A 23,648-nucleotide genomic window follows, 5' to 3' on the forward strand; every position below is an offset into this window, starting at 1 on the left:
ACCAGCCTTCTTCCTTCTCTGGAGTCACATTAGGGCTCCAAGGGGCTGTAGCAGCCACCACTTTCCCCACTGTCCGTCCTGAGCTTGGTGAAGGACTCATGCTGCTGAACATAGATTTGGGCTTGTATTGTTCTAGGTCTGGTCTAACCCAAAGGTCATATTTATAATTAGGACATGCTGATGAAATGGTTCTGGCCTGTCAAACAGAAACACCCCACTGCAAACAGGAGTTTAGACTTGTTTGCAGCTCTGTGGTTATTCTGAGCAATTAGTCCATAAAGAAGTCTGGAGGAATTGGGGCCCTCTTTAAAACTGAGAAACTGGTTTTATTTTGGGGGAAGGAGAGGAATGCTGCTGGAGATTGGCTAATGCTGGAACAAGTGAACCCCTCTGCTCTTACTCAAACCCTTCCCAAACTGGAGGGATTTGGATGCAGGCTGGGTACCACAGTGTGTTCAGCGGGAAGAGCAGAGGTGTGGGATGAGTGGGAGGCAGTGGGGGGCACTTCCTAGGGTCACGTTGCTGCTGGATGGTAAAAGCCCCCCAAACCACCATTCCTGGGCTGCTCAGGAGTCTGTAGGGGTGGGTGATGCTGCCTGAGGGACCACAATGCTGCCGGGACTCTGATCCCTCCCAACCACCAGGCAAACCCCAACTCCACCCCGACTTCTGCTTCTCCGAGATACCAGAATGAGGCCCTTCAGGAGAACTTGTGTATCCTGCCCGAACAAGCCCTAATTCCAGGGGTGAGTCCTGAGCAGGAGGAACAACAAACCTTTGAGCTCTTGGGTCTGGCTTAGGAAACGCGTAAATTAATTTTAATTCTGCTCTTTAAGTGCAGCCGCTGGGAACTGCAGCGGGAGGGTCAGATGGTGCCTTTCCTCGCCGTGTTTGCTCTCTGGCATCCAGCTGACGACTCCAGCCAGCGCCGAGCGAGCCCGGGAGGCTGCGAGTCCCCCTGGCCCCAGCTGGGCTGTTTGTTCTCTGCTGGGCACCGAGCCGGGGAGAAAAGCAGCATTTTCCTCCCTGTTTTGAATTTCTCCTCTCTGCTGGACTCTTTGTCTTGGCTGAGGAGCAGCTGAGCCACGAGAAGGGGTACGAAGGAGCCCCTCTTTCCCTTCCTCCCGGGCTGGCTCCGCTCGCCTCCGGTTGCTGGTTAATATTTTTTGCAGCAGGGGCAGAAGGGACGGAAGAGGAGGAGGAGGAGGAGGAGGAGGAGAGCATCAGAGGAAGGCAGGGGCCCCACGGCCATCGCAGCAGGGAAAACCAGCCCAAGTGAGCCTCGCTGGTGAGTGGATCCTGGTGGGAATGTGCCGTGGGCTGTCCGGGAAACTCTTGCAGTGTCACAGGATTTCCGAATAGGCGTTTGCAGCTTGACTGGGCTGTGGAGGAACTGGGAGGGGATAGTGAGTGTTTTGGAGGCCACGTGGCAGCAAGTTGGAGGTCTCAATGGGGTGATCTCTGGGGCAGCCCCCGGCCATGGCTTGTGTGGGAGTGGGACAGTGCTGGCCTGTGAGACCCCACTGCACGCCCTTTGTGCACCCAAAACCATGTGCTGGGAGTGATTCCTGAGCCATGTCCTCAGCCAGGACCTGCATGCAGGGTCTGCAGGGGTTGCAGGGTATCTGCAGGCAGGATCTGTCCCCGTTTCCACCCCCAGCAGCCATTGCACCACCCTCTGATAGGGAGCAAACCTGGCACCTTCATTGTGGCCAAACAGCTCCTGAATTCCAGAGGGGGAAAAAAAAGGTGGTTTCTGAAGGCGTGAGCAAGCACAGGGTTGATGTGCCTGTGCCCCCTTTTTAAGGGGGGGCCCCTCCAAAGGTTGTTTGGGAGCTGCACACACATGCAACTGGGATCCCATTTCCCAGGGGATGTGCCCCAGGGCTCATTTAGCCCCTGCTCAGTGCCCAGAGATGCTGCTCCACGGAAACGGTGGAGAGCTGAGCAGCCAGGCTGGCTGGGGATCCCCACCCCTGCCAGAGAGATGATTTTGGGATCTGCAGGTGGAGATGTCCTACATGAGCTGTGCCTTGCGGGCAGCTGCCCCCCGCCTGCCAGCCCCCTGGAGGAGCCCCCGGCCCTTCAGCAGCGCCACGGGGCCCACGGCCAAGAAGAGTGTCCCGTACCAGAAGACCCTGAAGGAGGAAGGCCCCGGGAATGGGGAGCCCAGCCGGCCCCCACCATCCTCGGCCGAGGTGGTGGTGGTCGGGGGGGGCAGCCTGGGCTGCCAGACCACCTATCACCTGACCAAGATGGGGGTCACCAACGTCGTGCTGCTGGAGAGGGACCACCTGACCTCGGGCACCACTTGGCACACGGCTGGTGAGTGGGTGGGCACGGCGTGGGTGCTCCCTGGGGTGGGCACTGGGATGCCCATGATTTGGGATGTGCCATTGTCCGTGGAGTGAATCCATTGCACAGACTGCATCTGGATGTGCTGGAGAGTTTGGGCTTTAAATGTGGAGAATTTCAGCATTTCTATTTTTCCTTTTCTGTTGAACATCCCCCCAATTTTTTATTATTTTTTTTTTAAGATTCACGTGGCCACAGGAAAATGAAACATTTTTTTTTTTTTCCACAGGTATTTTTTTACCTTCTTTAAGCCACTTTTCTTTGGCAGGAAGGAGGAGCTATCCAAGTTTTTTCGTGTTTTGTCACTTTTGGGGTCGTCCGTTCCTTTTTCCCATTCATTTAACGCCCAAGGAAAACAGAAGCCGATGGTTTGTAGCGCTCCCACGTATCCACGAGATGGAGCAAGAGCCCCGCAGGGTGACGCGGGACACGCGTGGGATCACGGGGCTCTCTCTGCATTCCCACTCCGGGTGATGGAGGGGTGACAGAGCTCCTGTCCCACCCGTGGGCTGTGTGTGTGTCCCCAGGTCTCCTGTGGCAGCTGCGCCCCAGTGATGTGGAGGTGGAGCTGCTGGCGCACACACGGGATGTGGTCAGCCGGGATCTGCCGGCGGAGACGGGGCTGCACACGGGCTGGGTGCAGAACGGGGGGCTCTTCATCGCCTCCAACAAGCAGCGTCTCGACGAGTACAAAAGGCTCATGTCGGTAGGGAGAAGCCCCTCTGTGTGTCCCCCCAGCTGAGTGGGCTGCAGGAGGTGGCATTTATTTGGGAGTGGGGCTGGGGGTCCCCAGGTCTCTGAATGATCTCTGCCTTCCCACCCAGAGAGCTGCAAGTGGCCTGGGCAGCCTCCTGACTTCCATAAAGCTTCCAAAATCTGGCAAAATGCTCCAAAGTCAGCAAAATTAAATCCAGCCATGATTTTTGACCACTCAGGTAGTGGCAGCATCATTTTTTCCAGCTGCACTGGCAGCAACATGGAGCCGTATTCCCTGAAATCTGAGCAGACCATCCCACCCCACACTGGACTTAGGGTTTGCTTTGGTGCAGCAGTTGCCTCACCAGGGAGATGAGCATGTCCTGGGGGTCTCCTCCTCCTCCTCCAGCAGCAAGTGATGAGCAAAGCTTTTGTTTCCTGCTTCAGCTCCCGATTTTTTTGTCCATTGGCAGCTGGGGAAGGTGTATGGTGTGGAGTCCTACGTCCTGACCCCATCACAGACCAAGGACCTGTACCCACTGATGAACATTGACGACCTGTACGGCACCCTGTATGTCCCCAAGGATGGCACCATGGATCCAGCTGGGACCTGCTCAACTCTTGCCAGAGCAGCAACTGCCAGAGGAGCTACGGTAGTTCTTAATTAGTAATTGCTCATTAATGCCTATTGATCCTGGAAGGAGATTTCATCTTGTCCTTCTCCATCTCCTTTCCCAGCAAGGCAGAACTGCTCCTGCAGAATCAGATCTTTCCCAAGAAGGATGTTGTCACGCTGGTTGAGTGACAGTGACAAAGCTGGCACAGATTTCCTGAACCGTGAGGTCCAGGAAAAATATAGGGTGAAAAAAAGACCTTTAGGAGCAAGACAAGGCGCCCAAAGCAGGGAGATGGCCGTTGCCAGAGCACTTCTTAGAGTAATTTTTTCCCCTGATTTGAGGACTGGGTGTCAGGTGAGGTGGGTTGTCCCCTTTCCCTTGTGACCCTGCCATGACTCTGCTGCCCTTCCTGTGCCACCAGATCATTGAGAACTGCCCAGTCACCGGCATCCAGGTCAGGGCTGATGATTTCGGGGTGAAGAGGGTGTATGCAGTGGAGACAGCCCACGGGACCATCCAGACTCCCTGCGTGGTGAACTGTGCAGGTACAGGGCACAAGGCAGGGGGGAAGCTGTGGGATGGGGGCTGTGGCCACAGGGCATAGCTGGCTTTGCATCCTGTGAGCCGGAGGGTCTGCAGCAGTCCGTGTCCCCTTGTCTGGGTGGGCTGCAGGACAGCTTTCTGGGGGGTGTGGAGGACAGGTGGGGGCTCATTGGGGGTTGCTCTCTCGGCAGGTGTATGGGCACGAGCCCTGGGCCGGCTGGCCGGTGTGCACGTGCCGCTGGTGGGGATGCACCACGCCTACGTGGTGACCGAGCGCATCGAGGGCATCCAGGTCAGTGCTGCAGGTCGGCTCCTCTGCTCTGGGGGGCAGTGCTGGTGAGGCAGGAAAGACCCCCCCTTTCCTGGGACTCCCAGACCTGTGGGACCCCACTCTGTTCCTGCCTCCAGCGTGGGCACGTGCTGCCAGGTTGGGCTCTGCACATGGGGAGGTGCACACCTAGCAGGGCTGTCAGACCACTTTGAACAGAGTCGAAGTTAATATTTAACAATGTTACAACTGGCAAGATACTTATTTTTTTCTTTTTTTTTCTTTTTTTTTTTTCCCCTCAGTAGAATTGTTACAGGATCTCTGCTGTGCTTGGTGAATCTGATAGCAGATTCATAAAGATCCCAAACACTTTCTGAACAAGCCCCAGTCCCAGCAGGCAGAGGTGTAGCTCTCCAAGCATTTCTAAACTGTCCCAAAAAATCTGTTCCTGCTGTTCGGCTGCGGAGAATTTCTCAGGAGTTGAGGGAGGCTTCATTGTCTCAGGCACCAGCGCTTTGAGGGTGACACATTAATTAGTTTCCATCCCACTGACACAATCTGTGTCTGACCTTTCAGTACGAGGTGCCTCATTGTAAAAAGTGCTGTCCGTGATTACATTTCTATCCCAGTAACTCCACTGCGCTGTGCTCAGAAAGAAAGACTTCTCAGAGAAGAGGCTGCAGCTCACAGACCTCGGTGCCTCTTGTTCAATCCACCTAATTCCGCTCGTCAACACGGATTGCAGTAGGCCCTACAGCAGTACTTCCATGTTATCTAAATGTTTCTCCATCCATTATTCACGAGAACAAATCCCTCATTCTTTGCGCACCGCTGCCCACGTGTTGAGCTGCTGCCTCCTCCTGCAGAGGCGGGTGGCGGAGGAGTGATGTTTTCTGAGCTAGGATCAACCACGGGGGCTGCTCTGGCTCCCCCAAGCACCCCCAGTGCTGCTCACGTGTCTGCATAAGCCACTTTGCCTGTGGTTTCATCAGCTTTGCTGGAGCTGAGCCGGGTGCCTTCCTCTTGGGGCAACACGGGCACCCAAATTTCAGGGCTGAGGGAACACCCAGGGAGTCACTGCTGCTCTCATCCTTGGCAGGTCACTGCTGCAGGTGCCCACCCTCTGTCCTGGACCTCCACTTCGTGTAGGGGTGTCCTCATTGTTCTCACTCCCCTCTCACCCCTCCAGTCCCTCTCCCTGTTTTTCAGAACATGCCGAATGTTCGCGATCACGATGCCTCGGTCTATCTCCGTCTCCAAGGCGATGCCCTCTCCGTGGGTGGATATGAGTCAAACCCCATCTTCTGGGAGGAGGTGAGCAGTGCCAGGAGGTTTTCTGGGGGGAACAAGGCAGGTTTCCAGGGAACCCACCTCAGAGGGATGGGCGCAGGCATGAGGGCCTCAGCCCCTGGATGCTGTGGGTACCAACCTCTGTGGGGCTGGTGGGCAAAGCACGGGAGAGCATCTTCCCTTTGGGTCTGTCTGTGGCACAGACAGGCAATACAGAGGCAACAGGAATGAGATTAAAAGGCTGGGCTGGGGCGATTCAGAGGCCACTGTGCAGTCCCTGCCCTGTGCATAATCCCTTCATCCAGGTGCAGGTGCCAGAGCTGAGGAGTTCTTACAGCAGCAGCTGTACTCTATTCTGTGTCCTGATTCCTGTTTCCCACCCTCAGGTATCTGAAAAATTTGCTTTTGGCCTGTTTGATCTGGATTGGGATGTTTTCATGCAACACATCGAAGGTGCCATCAACAGAGTACCAGTGCTGGAGAAAACGGGCATTAAATCCACTGTCTGTGGGCCAGGTAACACGGCTGTGGTGGCATCACAGTGGCTGGGGTTCCACCCAGGATCTTGTGGAGGCAAAGGGAAACTTCATAACCTGGGAAGAAGGAAAACTCTCTGAAGGCAGAGAAAGTGCTGGTGGTCTGGCTGCAGTGGTGTCATCTTCCAAGGGGTGGCATTCCAGGCTTAGCCTGGGTGGAGAAATAGAATCATAGATTCACAGGCTCACAGAATGGTTTGGGTTGGATGGATCTTTAAAGATCATGTAGTTTCAAACCCCCTGCCATAAGCAGGGACACCTTCCACTGGATTAGGTTGCTCCAAGCCCTGTCCAACCTGGCCTTGAACACTTCCAGAGACAGGGCATCCACAGCTTCTCCAGGCAACCTGTGCCAGAGGCTCACCACCCTTATTGTAAATAACTTCTTTCTTATAATTTCTTATAATCTTATAGATGTCTTATAGTCTTGTAGATTTCTTATAATCTAAATTGACCCTCTCTTAGTTTAAAACAATTTCCCTGGGGAGCTTTTTGCCTTGGTCCAATCTGGGTGTGAATAGCACAGATTTACAGCCAGTGTTGTGACCACTGGACTGGAAAATTGAGGGGCAGATTTTTTTCAAGCAGTGACCATTGTTTTACCAAGTGTTATCTTACATAATTATTTTTACTACTTTGTTCTGGGCCAATGACATTAGATTCACCTAGATTTACATCCTAGGCTGTCTGGTGTGGAGTCAAAGGCCATAATATTGCTGCAGTGGCAGCTGGAGGTGATGCCAGCCATCGAGCCCAAGACCTGCACACTTGGTTTGGCCTTAAAATCCACCATATGCTAAAAAAGAAACTGTAATAAAGCTCTTTTTGCTGAGACACTTAAAAGGAAACCCTTGAGGCCTTTATGGTTGTATGAGGGGAAAGTAGGGCACGTCTCCTGCCCCATGGCTGATCAAACATGATGTGTACAAGGTGGAGACCTTGGCCCTGGGTCCGGTGGTTTGATTACACTGCGGTGTGAGCAGAGCTGGTGGAGACCTGGCTTCTGGTAGATGAATGTCTATCCTTTGTAGTACAGTAATGTCATTTCCAAAGGGTCAGTGCTCCTCCTTTTCTCCTTCTTGATTTAAACCAGCAGTTTGTGACAGCTGAGTCACGCTGGGCTGAAGCAAACAGCCAAGGCTTGTCCTCTCTGCTGTAACTGTGCCAAGGGAGCCCTCACTCTCTGTCCCGGGGCAAAGTCAGCAGGGCTGGAAGGAAGGGGAGGTGCTTTGGGTGTTGCTCCATTGAGTTTTAACCTGGTGTATCAGTACGGGGATAGTGGCACATGAGGAGCTGCTCTGGTGACAGTGGAAATATTGTGGCTCTGCCCTTGCCTTCTCCAGTGATCATGGGAAACAAGCTGGGCATTGCTGAGGGGGGAAGGACCAGGCTGAACTCCATTTTCCCTCTCTCCTTTCACATGGATGGATGAACCACCATAAAATGGGGAGGAGGATTGCACCCCTCTGTCAGGGTGCTTTGTTGTCCTCCCTAGTGAGGACTTGCATAGGGACTGTGGCTGATGGCCCTGTGGAATAGCATTGGCAGCAGGAGACATCATTAGCACAGGAGTCTGGGGAGACATCAGCAACAGTCCCTCAGCTGAACAAAGTAGCTGAAAGTCATGGAATTTCCCAGCAGAACTCAATGAAGGTGAAATACAGTCATGAAATGTGGCTTAGACTTTGAAAAGGCAACAAATAGATCAGTGCAACCCCCTTGACTGGGGGATTGGGATAAAGAAAAAGCCCTCACAGTGCCTCGTGCAACTTCTTTTGGGGGATTCATTTTCAGTCTACTCCCAAGCTGGGAGGTGCTTGGTATTGGTCCAGTTCTGGCCCCACTGATCTGTCTGGGAGCAGGATGAGATCAGCACTGGCAGCTGCAGGAAACCTGCTCCTAAAGTGTGTGATGTGTCCCCAAAAGCCTGTCCTGGCCTCACTGGCACATCCCCTCTGTCTTGCAGAGTCATTCACAGCCGACCACAAGCCACTCATGGGAGAAGCTCCAGAAGTCCGAGGGTTCTTCCTTGGCTGTGGCTTCAACAGCGCTGGTAAGAGAGACCCAAAGGAATCACACCTTGGGCATCATATCCCAGGCAGAGCCAGGCACCCACAGCTGTGCTTGGCCTTCTGGCCTCATCTGTATCCTCGCCTCTTCCCCCAGGGATGATGCTGGGAGGCGGCTGTGGGAGGGAACTGGCTCACTGGATCATCCACGGGCGGCCGGAGAAGGACATGTATGGCTATGACATCAGGCAAGTCACCCTGCCTGTCACCCCTCATCCTTGGGAGATCCTCGGGGACAGTTTCAAGGCAGGACTGGCTACTGGCATCGGGAGTGGGTGTCCTGGCAGCATCTGTGCCACTGCCTGTGTCCCTCCAAGGAGCTGGAATCAATTACACGCAGTGGCTTTAATGAATTTACATGTGGGGTTTATCTCATTTGCCTCATTCCACTTCTACACAAACAGCTTCCATCAGGCACAAGGAGATGGCGGTGATGGGGAAGGACGGGCTAATTACGTTTGGGTTTTGTTGTTGTTCAATTAGTGCCGTGCCTAATCCTCTAACTTAATAATGGGGGGGGGGGGATGATTTCAACGGCAGAAAGATTAGCTTTGCCCCCCTCTGCAGCTCCACACGGGCCGAGAGTTTTGACTGTGCAGATGTTGGCTCAGTAATTGCTTTTGACTTGCTTGATTATCTTTGATTGGGTGTGGGCTTTCTTACAGGGCTGTTAGTGACAGCAGCCACCTTGTCGGGGACAAAGCTTTGAAAATGCTGTTGCTTTAGTGGTAAAGCTGTAAGTGCCTCACTGACTCAGGCTGGGGGAGTGGGGTATTGGGGCCTGCAGAGATCAGTGAGGGATACCTCCAGCTCCCTCCCTTTACCAGCTGGGCTAGGGATGGGGATGGAGCGATGGAGAAATCCCCAGGCTGGACAGGCACTGGGTTGGCACCACCACAGCCCTTTCAGGGTGACCCCAGCCCCACTTAGAGCAGCCGGGGGCTTTCCATCCCTTGCACCTGGATGGAGCATCCCCCATATCCCATCTGCCCTGTCATCAAGCTGTCAGTCCCATTTTTTTTTCCTTTGGGTGATGATTACTAAGCTCCTATTTAAATAACTCCCTTTTCTGCACATTTCAATATTTATCCTCTCAAAACACTCGCTTGTAAATATTTCATCTGGCAGCTGTTGCCCGCTTGCTGCTGTCAAAAATTCAGCATGTTGGAGAAGGGGCTGGGGCTGATGGGGCAACCAGGGGTGCCAGTGACATGCCATGTGTCACCTTCTGCTTGTCCCCTGCCAGCAGAAGAGGCAGCTACTCTCACAGAGAGCCCATGGCTGCTTTTGGGGAGCATCACTTGCATTGCTTGCATAGCTCAGCTCCGGTGCCCTGCCTCTCCTCTGAACCCAGGCAGTGGGGAGGGAAGCTCAAAATATCATTTTAAAAGACCCTAGAAATGACATTTTGTCTTGCCTTTCATCCTCTGCCTGCCTCCTTTTCTCCAGCCCCGGGAAAGGTGCCACAGTGCCCAGGGCTGCTCTCCATGAGTTATAGGTCTCTGGGAATAACAACCTGAGCGTGTGCTGAGCTGGCACATTCCTTCAAGGAGCTTTTCTGTTTGAAAGATGAAAATATGTCAAACGAATTTAAAATGATTCGGGTTTTATTTGTATTTCAGCCTGGGGAGAATTGGATGAAAAATGTAAAGAATGTCCAGGGCTCATTCCCTCATTGGGCTGCATTTGAACCCGGAGTGTGCTCTGAGGCTGGGGAGTCAGAATTAACCTCAAGTTTCATTTTTTTTTTATTATTTCCCCCCTCCAGAAGGGATGTCCAGGATGGACTGCTCCCAGTCACTCTGGAGTAGGGCTGGATAGGGGTGCTGGCTCTCCTGGCCAACGCCAGGCCCTGCTTGGTTCCTCTGCTCTTCTACCTGTTGAACTGGTGCAGGAAATAGCAATTTTACACCTCAGCAGCTGCATCCACATCTGGGTCTGGTCAAGAGGAGGCACCTCAGGAGCTGGTGGGCCCATTGGGACGCTGCTCTCTCCCTGCCTTCCAGGAGGTTCCACCACTCCCTCACCGACAACAACCGCTGGATCCGGGAGCGGAGCCACGAGTCCTACGCCAAGAACTACTCTGTTGTCTTCCCTCATGACGAACCACTGGCAGGACGCAACATGAGGAAGGACCCTCTGCACGAGGTGAGAGCATTTTACCATGTGAGGAGCAATGGGAGACCCTCACAGCATCCTTGCAGCAAAAAAAGAGGTCACAAGAAGTGGCTGCAGCTGTATCACTCCCCAGAGCATCGTGCTGCATCCGTGCTCCCGTCCATCCATCCTGGGGAGATCCCTGCCAATCCCAAAGCTCACTGAGTGCACACTGTGAGGGTGCTGGGGCCATGGACAGTTTAATGGTAGAGATGCCAAGCTTTCCTTTAATATTTAACTTGGCAAAATGGCATAAGAGCTCGGTGATGACCACTGGGCAAGGGAAAAGTGAAGAGAAGAGTTCAGAGGCTGAGTCGATTCACTGCCAGCCCAGCTCGGGGGCAGCTGCCAGGGATGAGGATGCCAAATGCTCACAGGAATGAATCTCCTGCTGCTGCTCACCGTGTCTTGCTCACAACTCAGCAGCAGCTTCTCCCCAAAACAGAAACCAGGACATGAGGAGGGATGTGGGAAGACTGGGGAGCAGCTGTGCCTCTGCAGAGGTGGTTTTACCAGCACCCTCTAAGTGGTTTTACTCTCTGGAACCACCAGCCAGAGCTCTCCCCAGCTCCTACCTTTGCCAGCCACTTTCTTGCACAAAGCTCTGTAGGTGAGCACCCTTTAGATGTAGCACTTGTGAGAAAAACCCAGTTTCCAGCATTTTTCAGCACCAGCAACACCCAAGCCATGCAGCTCAGAGCTCCCCAAATCACTCAGCACCCCCAGGGTGCTTGGAGTGACTCAGCATCAGTGTCTTGTCCCACCACATCACCACCAGCCCCAGTCCCAGCCCTGGCAAGGAGCAGCCACATTTCCCAAGCCCATTTCTGCCTGTCTCTGATTCATATCACACTATCCCTCTTCCAGTGGAGAGCAGAGGCTCAAGCAGTAAAACAGACATCCCTGCCCTCCAGCCCCCGGTGTTTGGTTGACAGCTTGGTTGTTTTCTGTCACTGAGGATGCAATTTATTTTTTAATAGCTTGTCTAATAAGCAATGCCCATTTGACTGACAGCCTGGTATTTATCCATGCAGCTCCAGAACATGTGCTGTGTTTTATAAATAGGCACTGAATCATTTCTGAAATGTTCAACAAAATCTATTCTTTTCTGAACAGAGGCCCCAAACAAAAATATCTTAATGGATCCCTAATTAATTGCGTGCAGAGAGATTTTCCTGAGAGCACAGAGGAGGAATGAGAAGGTTGCTGTATAAATCTTAAATGCTATTATATAATTAGTCTGTGAACATCAGGGGTAATCTTGCTCTGTGGATGTAGCATCTCTCAGTCAGTAATTTGGGCACCATAGCACAGGTTTTTGGGGGTGCACAGCTGGGCTGCTCAAATGCTGCCTCTCGACTACCCTTGAGGCAAATATCCTTTGGGGGGGGATAAAAATCAGGCAATTTGCAGGCAAGTTTGCCACTGTTTTAAAAGACAAACTACAGTGCTGATTTTGGCTGCTGACAGCCAAAGCCAAGGGGTCACAAATCTGATCTGGAGCACGAACCTGCACCTGAGGAGGGCAGCTTGGATGCTGCTCAGAAAGCAGTGAAAAGGCTTTTTTTAAGACAATTTGTTCCCATTTGTCTGGTGTAGGAGCTGCTGCGACAGGGCTGCGTTTTCCAGGAGCGGCACGGCTGGGAGAGGCCGGGCTGGTTCAGCCCCGGGGGAGCAGCCCCGGTAAGCATGGCACGTGTTTTGGGGGGTGTTGAGCCTAGAGGGTACCAGCTGTGCCCAGAGCACGGAGGATGCATCCTGTGTGTGCAGTGTGGGATATGCTGCAGCAGTTGCATGACCCCAAAAAGAGTCTATAAGAGCTTTCGGGCTATAATTCCCTGTAACAGCAAAAAGAGGAAGATCTGCGTGTGCATGTTGTGTCTGTCTGTCTGCCTGTCCCTCTGCAACAGGCAGCATCTGCCTGCAGTGCCCCCAAACAACAGGTACTGATATATTGATGAAAGCAGTGGGCAGGGATGCTGGGGTGGGGACCATCCCCATGGGCAGGGATGCCAGGGAGGGGACCCATCACCACAGCCACGTCCTTCATGGACCCACTCCTCTCCTGGAGTGGGGTGAGTATGACTAGGAGAGCCTTGGCTTCAGCCTCACATCATCCTCCTCGCTGTCCCCATCCTCCCACTTCTCCCCCCAGGTCCTGGATTACGATTACTACGGCGCCTACGGCCGGGAGCGCCACCAGGATTACACCTACAACCGGCTGCTGGGGGACGAGTACACCTTCGACTTCCCCCCTCACCATGACGTTGTGAGTCCAGGGCTGACAGCCCCGCCTTTCCCCTGGCCACAGCTGGAATTGGGGCGGTCAGAGGCAGCAGAACCTTCTTTGGGTGGAGTTGGGAGGGGAGGGGAGGCAGCAAGCTTCTCCTAAAACTGGGGAAAAACGTTCCAAAAGGATTAAGAGGAGTGTGTGGACCGTGCCCAGAAGCAGGAATTAAGCTGCTGCTTTCCTAAATGAAACTGTTGATAGCAGCTTGGGGGGGGGAAAAAATCAATTTGATAAAATTTAATTGTTATTAATTATAACTGTCACTGCGTTAGTGAGGTAAGGAATGGGACTGAGCATACAGGATTGCTTGTCAGGCTTGCTCCATTTAACACCTGATTTTTTCAGGAATGTTTTGAAGTTGTACAGCCTTCAAAGGCACCAGACAAGTGTCCTGCTATCATTTCCCATTACATAAATGCTTTAATTTGTGCTTCCCTTTGTGAGGTGAGAGCAAGGCTCAGCTTCAGCGCTGTGTTTGCTTTAATTTTAGATCAAGAATGAATGCTTAACGTGCAGAAATGCCCTGGCTCTCTTTAACATGTCTTATTTTGGGAAATTCTACTTGGTTGGACCTGAAGCTACAAAAGCAGCGAACTGGCTGTTCAGTGCTGACGTGAGCAAAGCACCAGGTACCTCATTTCAGCTGCATGCCAGGGAAATCCCACCCCAGAAAACCCCATGGGAGCCTAAACTGGCTTTTATTTTGAATGCTGCTCTTGCAGAGGGTGTGGGAATCCTGTGGGAAAGTCTGCTTTCCCTGTCTTCACAAGACTGGATTCTGCTTTTTTGTACAGAGTCCCAGTGCTCTGAGCTGGGGGGGGCAGGGAGGGGTATCTGGCCCTCTGGGTCCAGCTGTGGATCACAGCTGGAGATGTGATGGGTACTGGAGTAAATCAAGAACAACCCTCACCAGCTGTGGTTTGCTGTTCCCTTCTCCGGGACTGGGAGGCGGGTTATGGCTTTTCCAAGGATGAAGATCCAGATCCAAAGAGGAAAAATCATAGTTCCTGGTGGTGGGATACCCCAGGATCCATCAGGGCACGGTCAGGCAGTGGCAACTGATGGAACAATGGGGACAAACCTTCCTGCTACCCAGCTCCCTCTGCCAGGGCTGGCTGATGGGCAGCAGTGCCTGTGTCCTTCCCGCAGGCTCCACCGTGTACACCTGCATGCTGAACAAGCAGGGGGGTGTGGAGAGCGACCTGACTGTCAGCAGGATCATCCCCGGGGACCCAGCCTCCCCTCTGGCCCCTGCCTTTGAAGGTAAAAGCCCTGAGCAGGGGGTTGCTGGAGGTGGGAGCATTTCTGCAGGCACTGGCTGGGTTTACCTTCCCGCAGCTCAACTCCCAGCCTCTCCCACTGCATTTTCCACCCAAAGATCTTTCCAGCCCCAGGAAGCCATGGTGACAGGTTTGTTCCAGCATTTCTTCCATCCCTGCCATGCTGGAGGGGCTGCAGGCGTGGGGGTTATTGCATTTTCCTAATGGCAGCCACCTGGCTTTTTCCACCTCTGTCCTTTGGTCCCTGTAACCTGATTATCACTCCTGTCCCCAGGGCCCTGCACTGCTCATCGGTGTTATTTGGTTTGTCCAGCCCTGGCTGGCAGCTCTGACCTCTGTCCAAGCCCTTATCAGCTGCAATAAAGAGGAATTGAAAGGGAGCAGAGCAGCCCAGAGGGCAGAAATGGCATTAGGCAGCAGAGGAGGAGGCTGAGCTCGGCTCTGGCAGCCCAACCAAGCTCCGGGGCTACCACCAGACAGGGTGTGCACTTGTGCCCACAGAGCCCTGTCCCCACACTGTGTCACCTTCAGATGTGCTGTGGGGCCAAACTCACCCCCTTTGCCCCAGCAGCATGGGGTACCAGTGAGATCTTCCATCCCCGTGGGAGAATCTTCCTTCCCTCTCGTCTGGGGCACTCGCAGGGGAAGGAGGGTGATGGGAAGTGGATGGCAGAGCTGTGGGGTTTGTCGGGCGATGGAGGAGTTTAATCACAGCAAAGTCTTTTTTTTTCCAGTTACAGTAGGTGGCTGCACTTATTATCATTGTGACAGATTATCAAAGAGCAATTTTGTAGTGGCAGGAAAGACAGAGGGAAGATTGATTACATATTAATCAGCTCTCAAACACCATCCTTGGGGATTTTTCCACCCAGGATTAGCAACGAGATGAAATTCCTCCTTGTGCACAGTACAGCCCCTGCACTGGTTATGGCTTGGTCACTGTAGCATTCCCTGCTTCCACCTGTGGCTCCCATTTCCCTCCACACTTAATGGTCTGTTCTGTACAGGGACAAAAGTGCAAGTGCTTTTGCTCTTGGTCTCTAGGGACAAGGAGGTTTTTTCTCTTCCTATGATGTTCACACATACACAGGCGCCTCCAAGTTTCAAACAGCTTTTTATACGTTTTCTTCTTTGGGGTTTTGATGGCTTTCACTGTGCTGAGCCCCACAAAAGGCAGTAAAGCCCTCCCTTGCCCCAGAACCATTTAACCCCCCTGCTCTTGGCAGCCCATGCTGGTCTGTGCAGGCTCAGGGTCCCATCTCAGGCTCTGGAAAGCAAAACCAACCTGGACCTGAGCTGGCCATCACCCCCAGCCCAATGCTCTTGACCCTGAAAGGCTGCTGGGGGGTGTCTTCCAGGGGATGGATACTACCTGGCTATCGGCGGGGCCGTGGCCCAGCACAACTGGTCCCACATCACCTCTGTGCTGCAGGACATGAAGCTCCAGTGCAAACTCCTCGACTGCTCAGAGGAGCTGGGCATGATGAGCATCCAGGGCCCTCTGAGGTGAGCGTGGGGAGAACCTGACCATGGAGGGATGCAGGGAGGGATGGGAGAAGGGATGTGTGGATGGAGGGAGGGAGGGATGTCTCAGATACAGGTCCCCGTGTTGGGCAGGGCTAGGTGTGATCTCCATGACAATGATCTGGCTGGAGTAACGTTCCATTTTCTGGGAAATAAAATTTCTTTTGAGGCTCTGACAGCATGCACATCACCCACATCAGCTCCTCCTTAGAGCGAGAAGTCTGTCTTGCCAACAGGATAACCTTGTGTCCTTTCAGCTGTGTCCTTTCACCACACCCACTTTGCTGCTTCCCCACAGCCGTGTCGTCCTCCAAGAAGTGCTGGACACCGACCTCAGCAACGAGGCCTTCCCCTTCTCCACCCACAAGATCACCACGGCCGCAGGATGCACGGTAGGACGGAGCCCTTGGGCTCCCCAGGAGCTCTGTGCTCTGAAGTGACCACCCACCCGCCTGTGCAGCCAAGCACAGAATCACAGGCTGGTTTGGGTTGGAAAGGACACTAAAGCCCATCTCGTTGCAACCTCCCTGCTGTGAGCAGGGACACCTTCCACTAGACCAGGTTGCTCCAAGCCCTGTCCAATCTGGCCTTAATGGGATGGGACATCCATACTTTCTCTGGGCAACCCCATGGAGTCTCTGGACATTCTCTGCTAGGGAACCTGTCTGCCTCCACATTATTGCAGTGAGATTTTGTTGCATTTTTTGTTTGAAAAGGCCAAAATCCAGTATGGGAGCAGGATGTTTCCCTCCCTGACTGCCTGCCGGGTGCCAGCCTGCTCTCCCAGCCCTCCCAGTGGTGTCAGAGCCTGGGCTGAGCTTGGGGAAGGGACATGGTGACTCATGGCTTTGCAGCGATGGCAGAGGAACAAGAGATGCCTCCCATGGATTAGGATGAGCCCTGGTGATGAGATTTCCCTGACACTCCAGACACTTTCCATTTCCCCCTAATCATGAAATAGAAAAAGGGATGATTTAATGTAAAACATGTCAGGTACTGGCAATAAGGGCTGGACAGCCCAGGGAGCCGCTGTGTTTGATCACAGGAGAAGTCTGACAGCCTTAAGCTTCCTGTACAAGTACAGATCATCCTGCATTTGCCCAGACTTCAGGGCTCACTTCAGCTGTGATGAGAAAAGTGCAGAATTGGTGCTGCTCCATGCTAATGCCTCGGGTGAAGCCTGCTGGAGCCTGAGCGAGGGGACAAGAAGCCCTTTGGAGTGATGGTGCTGAACAGCAGCTCTGCCTGGCTTGGGTGCCTGGTAGGGACCCATGGGTGGGGGTTCTCAGCAAGCTGCTGGAGATGCACCTTGCCCAGGTTGGCAGCCCAGCACCTCTGCCAGGCCCTGCAGCCATGGGTGGTGTCACTCAGAGGTGTCGAGGGAGGAAGGCTCAGCCTAAAGTGTTTTGGTGTCGACTGTGTTGCAAAGAAGTGGATCCTGGGGGTTTGCTGGGAGGTTTCACAGCACTGTCTGCCTGATTGGACTCCTCCATCTCACCTGGTGCAGTGAGAAAAGCACCTTAAATCCCTCTGCCACCTCACCCAATGCATCAACAGTTATCCCTGAGGAAGGAGGTGATGGCAGCTCTTTGGGGAGTTCTGTCATGTGTGAGGCTGCTGATTGAGCCTGCTTGAAACACCCTAAATAGAAGAGTTGTTGACCACAAAGTATCATTTTGTCAAAAGAGAAATGTCCTGGGAAAACCTGCTGCTGGCAAGTTTGGGTATCAGGGAAAAGCTTTTACTAGGTTTCCCTAGGAGCTCTGACTTCACATTGATGTTTATCCCATATGAAATATTCCTTTTGTTGCAAAAACACCCTTTGGAAGAGAAGGTTGAGTTTGTACCCCATCCTTCCCATGGGAAATCTGGGCAAGCTCTGTTCCCAGGGCATCCCTTTCCCTCTGGAGGAGCAGGATGGCAGGAGGGACCATGCCGAGCTCTCACTCTGGCTCTCATGCCTGTGCCTGATGGGGGATGAAGGAGGTGAAGGTGCAGCAGTAAATCTTGTCAAAGGCAGCAGGAAAGCTGGGAGCTGGAGGCAGGTTGGATATTAGCGAAATTGGGTTAAGCCACGTGCGGCCACTTTTCATTCAGAATTAGAGTGGCTTTAATTCGACTGCAGCTGGTTGCTGAAGGGATTGCTGCTAAATCAAATTAGGGCTTCTTGATTTGTGAGCAGAGCCTGGCCAGGGTTTAGGGTGGTTTAACTGAGTCACAGATTTTGCCCAAGTCATATTAGTCCTCCAAACCATCAGTACCAGTGTGCCCTGGGCTGGGGTATCAAAAATGCACAGTGAGTCCAGTGTCCCTCTGGGGGGAGAAGAGTGGCCTGGGGGACTCCAAAGCCAATTCATTGAAATTTTGAATTTTAGTCCCCACTGGTGAGTTATAATCCTCCCTACATCCTCCCTTGTCACGGCTGTAGCAAACTGATATCATCTCATAATAATCTCCTTATCCCCTGGGAAAGGTGTGTAAATGTTCCTGCCTCCAAGGGTTTGATTAATTTATTTGCATTTCACTTCAAGTTTATAAAAAAGTAATCCAGTCCTGCGAGGAAAAAATAGCTGGTAGAAATTTTGTATCTTCTTCTGAGGAGACTAAATTCCCTGACTGTCAAAATTGGTGTGGGCTGGGGGGAAGACTTCCTTCCTGCTGCCAGGGCCACTTCTTTGGGAGGTCTCCTTTGGTCCCCACTGAACAATGAACACCAGGGTCTCCATCCCACGCCAAAATTAGAGTGGGAGGATTCCTCAGGACAGCAGGCTGAAGCCTTTGCTGATATTATCACCTTCCAGGGGGATTAAACTGAACCCAACATCTTTAAAAAGTTATCGCTGAGATTTTCATGCATTAACTCAGTAGTTGAACAAAATCAGCTGGAGTGAAAGGAGAGTTCCAGCAGAGTTAATGACTCTGGAAATTACCTACTGGTTTGTGAGTTTATATATAGCGTCTCTCATTGTATTGAACAGCACAGAAAGGTCCCCCTTTGAATTTCACTGCTGGATACAGGGTAAAGTTCAGGTTTTCATTTTCTAGAATGCTTTTGAATTGCTGCTCAAAACCCAGGAGTTGATGCTATTCCATAGCTCCGGCTGCTATCTAACAAAAAAACCTGTTCCTAGGGGAATTCAGCAGAAAGCCACAGCAGCAGCTGAGCCCAGCCCTTGGCATCACCCATCGACCTCTGTGGTGGGATGTGGACCCTGCCCGGGGTACACAAGTGTGGGGGCAAACTTGACCCCTGCCTGTGCAAAGCTAATGACTGGCACCCCAATTTTCCAAGGTGTTTTCTATGGAGCACAGCTCCTGCTGGGATGCTTGCTCACCCGGAGCAGCAGTGGTTTGAGGGGAAGTTTCTCCCAGGAGTAACTTACTCTTGATAGTTAAGTGCACTTTAGTCGCAGTCGCAGGCAGGGTTAATGAGCCGGGAAGTTGCCTGTCAGTCCCCAGAGCATCTCCTGCTGCAGTGGAGATGGAAGCTGGCTGCAGCAGCTTGATCTCTGGCTGTTCCCTAATTAGATGACACCTTTGTGTAGAAGAAAAAGCTTCTCTGCATCCCTTGTGTGTGTGCACCTGAAGAAGTGATTGCCAGCCTTTGTTACTCTCTGCGGGGACCAAGGGAGTGCTGGCTTCCGGCACGGCTCATTGGGAGGATGCTCAAAATAAGTTCCCAATATCTATGGGTTCCTTCCTTCTCTCCACTCCTATTGTAAAGGTTAAGGCTTCTTACAAGCTGCCTTAAACTCTGCTTGAGGGCATTATTTTTGCAGGGGGATATTAGGGGAAGCAGGAATGGATTTGGGTGCCCTCTGGCCATCCTCGCAGCGGAGAGTCCAGGCATCCCTTTGGCACTTCTGCCTGTTTTGAGCAGCAGCTGCTGTTGTCTGTTGTTGTTTGTTCCCGGGATTAGACAGCACAGCTGGGACCAGCTCTGGTTGTAGTAAGAGCTCAGCAAATGGCAAAATGCAGCTTCTGCCCCAATGACACCCAGAACCAGCACAGGCAAGCCAGTCCCAAGTCTGTGGAGTGTGTCCAGCCAACAAACCTGCCTGGAAGTCTCTTCCAAGCTGAAAACTGCTCTGTTAAGACTGACAGCTCACGATCTGTGGTGCAACTCTGGAGTTCATCTGTCTCCCAGAGCCGACTATGCATTTGCAGTTGATGTGCATACAAAGGGATGAACCAGAGGGGTTGTGTGGGGGAGGAAGTGAAGAAATACAATGGGATGAATCAGAGGGGAACGCAGCTCAGACTCAAGGGCTGTCTCCAGGGAAGGTGCCTGAATCGGAGTGGCCCCAACTGTCCTGGAAAGCTTTGGGAATGTAAACTGTTTCATAGGGACAACAAGAAGACACAGGCAAGCTTGCCTGGGTAAGAAGTTGGGGGAACATGGGCAGGGCAGTCCCAGCATGGTCTGTTCCCCTGAGAGTGCAAGCAGGCTCCATCTCCAAGGATAAGGTTTCCCCAGAGAAGCAAGCACCGAGTCCCCTGTGCTGATCTGCTCATTTCTCTTTGGAGCTTCATGCATTCAGTGTGGAGCTAATTTGGCAGCACTGCTTTAGGGCACAGCCTCCATGGGGGAAAACCTGAGCATCTCCCTGGGCTGAGTGGGATGTGGGTCGGGACACTGGGCTCAACCCCTGCCTGGGAGCCTTTGGGTGCCTCTGCTGTGGGAGCACCATCCCAAGTCAGGAAATCCCTGGGGGACAGCAGCCATGAAGTGCCCCAAAGCAGGACAGTCCTGCTGGGGACCGGCTTTCCCACCTCAATGGATCAGCAGAGGGAGACAAAAGCTCGGCTGGAGCTGGAGCATCACATCTAACCCCAGCTGGGCTGCCTGCAACAGCCCTGCAATCAGTGGCCAGGGGTTGCTGACAGAGCCACCTCTGCCCACTGTCCATCCCTCCTGGGCACTGACGGTACCTGGGCTTGAGGTGCTGCCTTGGGCTGTACACAGATGAGAAATTCAGTCTGACACTGCCTTAGAAAGAGCACAGAACTGCCTTCCACCACGAGGTGCCCACAGGGTGCCCAGGCAAGCCGGCTTCCCCCCCGACACGGGCGTACGTGGCTCTGCAGCCTCTCCCACCCTGCACAGCCCGGCTCCATCTCAGGGATGTTTGGCCTCTTGTGTTTACAGGTCCGTGCCATGAGGTTGTCGTTCGTGGGCGAGATGGGCTGGGAGCTGCACGTGCCCAAGGCAGACTGTGTGAAGGTTTACCGGGCGGTGATGCAGGCGGGGGCCCGGCACGGCATCGCCAACGCCGGCTACAGAGCCATCGACAGCCTCAGCATCGAGAAAGGTGCCTTGCTCTCCTTACAGCAGCACTCGCTGCTTTTCCTCCAGCCAGGGGGCCAGGGCAAAGAGCTTTTCCCCAGCTTCAAGGGCAGGTTAGTGGTGCAGAGATGCTACTTGTCCCAGTGCTGTGCGCTGTGACTTCCCCAATATGGGCTCCTCTCGAGGGTGCTTTGCCTAGGGCCAAGTGAATGGATGGGTGTCCAGGAGGCAGGGGTGATGTCTTGACCTCCTCATGCTGCTCACGCTGGCAGAGATCACCTGGTTGACCCCTGCTTGCTCCCTGCAGGGTACAGGCACTGGCACGCGGACCTGCGCACCGACGATACCCCGCTGGAAGCCGGCTTAGCCTTCACCTGCAAGCTCAAGTCCAGCGTCCCCTTCCTGGGCCGGGAGGCCGTGGAGGCCCAGAAAGCCAAGGGCATCTTCCGCCGCCTCGTCTGCTTCACCACGGATGAGTGAGTACCACTGCTGAGTAACACTGCTGAGTAACACTGCTGGCTCCAGCACCAGCGGCCACCCCAGGACCAGCACCCTCCCCATCCCCATCCATCCCGTGTGTACACACACAAATGGTACACACACAGACACAAACACACAGACACAGACACAGACACAGACACACACACACACACACACACACACGGAGCTCGGTTACGAGCCAGCTCAGCTGTTTTCCATGCTCTAATTCCATCTCTAATTTAAATCCCACCGCAAATTCCCTGTTGGATCCTTTAATGGGAGCTGGAAACGGTGTGGCAGGGAGTGGGTTGGTCTTGTTTCACCCAGAGCAGCGGGAGGTTGTGCAAATTGGGCTGGAGGGACTTCGCCAGTGCCTGGGTTGAGCACAGGGATGTTCATGGACCTGTGGGCAATGGGCGTCCTGGCACATGGACTGGCCTGGGGCAGAGGTGGGGTCTGGCCTCCCCAAACTCCCCTGGCCTGTGGGGGACTGATGTGGGGCTGTGCTGATGGCAGCTCTGCCTTCCCCTCCCAGGAAGGTGCCGATGTTCGGCCTGGAGGCGGTCTGGAGGGACGGCAAGGTGGTTGGCCACATCCGTCGGGCAGACTTTGGATTTGCCATTGACAAAACCATCGCCTACGGCTACATCCGTGACCCTGAGGGGGGCCCAGTGAGTACAGACCCTCTGGGGACGGCTGTGCCTCCTTCCCCAAGGGGCTTATGGGGGGAACATAGTGCTGGTTTGGTTTGAAGCCATAGGCACAAACCCATTGCTGTCATCTGGGGTGTGAGATGGGGCAGCAGCTCCTTTGTGCTTCCCCCGTGGAGGTTGGAGTGCGAGGGGTGTCACTGGAGGGTGAGGGATGTCACTGGAGGGTGAGGGATGTCACGGCTCAGTGGCAAAGTCAGTCTCACCTGCTGTCACTCTGTGAGGTCCCAGCAATGCTCTCTGGCCCCAGCACTGCCTCAGATGTTAATTGCAACCGAGTATTTAATTGCAGTAGTGAATTATGTTATAGGGAGCAATGTCCAATAGGAGCAGAGCAGGCTCTTAATTAAGCCTGAGAGACTCCTGGAGAGGCAACCAGATGCCCTCATTAAGCAGTGTGCTGTAGTCAGAGGCCAAGGAACCCGTGTGGGGACGGAGGGTTGGGGACCCTCTCTGTGCCAGCTGTGAGCAGTGCATATGCTTGTGCTTTCATCCTCTTCCTTGCCTTGGCTTTTAATCCTGCATCAGTGCAAGAGTCCCAGCTCAAGTGGTTTCTGGTCCAGTTGCCCCTGGGAACACCCTTTTCTCCCCGTGGTGAATGTTGTTCCTTTCCCCTTTCCTTTCCCACCTCCTTTTTCCTTTTCACTGTATAACTCCACAAGTAAAAAAAAAAAATTTCAAATACTGACTGATTTTTTTTTTTTTTTAACAGCGTGCTTTCAACATCTATTTTCCTTCTCTCTGTGCATCCTCTTGGAATGGCAGGGCTGGGTTTTCTGCAGAGAGCAGATCTGTGGGGCGGGGTGGGAGCTTGCCCAGGGATGGAGCTCGGATGCTGGCAGGGGGCTGGTGCCCTGCAGCACCTAATGGGGATTTCTCCATGGCTCTGCCCCACAGGTCTCACTGGATTTCGTGAAGAGTGGCAGCTACGAGCTGGAGCGGATGGGAGTGACCTACCCCGCCCGAGCACACACCAAGTCCCCGTTCGACCCCGACAACAAGCGCGTGAAGGGCTTTTACTGAGCAGGTGCTGAGGGCGCTGGATGGGGAGAGGGAAGAGCCCATGAGGAGCTGCCAGCAGAATTCCTGGCCCTTGGGTGCCCCAGCTGGCTCCGGGGTCAGCTGGAAGAGCCGGGAAATCACCTGCAGTGAACTTATCAAGCAAATTTGGGTCGAATTAGAGGGGAGAAGAGGAAGAGATTCTAAAAAGTCCAAAGACTCTGTTGCTCTATTTCCTAAGTGAAGCAGTGCCGCTGCAGCAATAATTCTTTTCCATGGGTTAATTGGCCTGAAAACAGTGTTTTGCCTGACTGCATATGAAGTGGTTTCAGTTTTTGACTTCGCTGAAAACTCATTCCCCCAAAATGTAGTTTCACACTGCCTGGAAATGAATTTTTTTAAACTAACTCTGCTGTTAATACAGCTGTAACCTCCATACCTGACGAGCCTCTGATCCCTTGCTGTGTCTGTCCTCACTCCAATGGGTGTCACCTCCTTTTGACTGTGCCCTGGGGACCCCGAGCTGGGGTGGGAACACTCGTGGGGG

General features: G+C 53.3%; 1 protein-coding gene across 2 annotated transcripts; it reads left to right on the forward strand.

The window, feature by feature from the left end:
* Positions 1-624: 624 nt before the first annotated feature.
* SARDH (sarcosine dehydrogenase) lies at positions 625-23,617 on the forward strand. Of its 2 annotated transcripts, none has more exons than XM_051808241.1 (23): positions 625-746; positions 842-1,095; positions 1,173-1,288; positions 2,007-2,325; positions 2,883-3,061; positions 3,525-3,704; positions 4,090-4,213; positions 4,403-4,503; positions 5,689-5,793; positions 6,156-6,285; positions 8,272-8,358; positions 8,472-8,562; positions 10,381-10,522; positions 12,131-12,214; positions 12,687-12,800; positions 13,312-13,450; positions 13,971-14,084; positions 15,460-15,607; positions 15,924-16,017; positions 20,775-20,937; positions 21,220-21,388; positions 21,928-22,063; positions 23,000-23,617. In XM_051808241.1, exons 4-23 carry the CDS (start codon positions 2,013-2,015, stop codon positions 23,123-23,125), a joined length of 2,739 nt encoding a protein of 912 aa, XP_051664201.1. In that variant the 5' UTR covers positions 625-746; positions 842-1,095; positions 1,173-1,288; positions 2,007-2,012; the 3' UTR covers positions 23,126-23,617. The 2 variants fall into 2 exon arrangements, with proteins under 2 accessions (XP_051664201.1, XP_051664202.1); XM_051808242.1 differs by having other exon boundaries at positions 1,176-1,288.
* Positions 23,618-23,648: the final 31 nt, after the last annotated feature.

This window comes from Manacus candei, unplaced genomic scaffold (genome assembly GCF_025592945.1).
Source record: "Manacus candei isolate 608988 ecotype Guabito, Panama unplaced genomic scaffold, ASM2559294v1 h1tg000071l, whole genome shotgun sequence".
NCBI classification, from domain to species: domain Eukaryota; kingdom Metazoa; phylum Chordata; class Aves; order Passeriformes; family Pipridae; genus Manacus; species Manacus candei.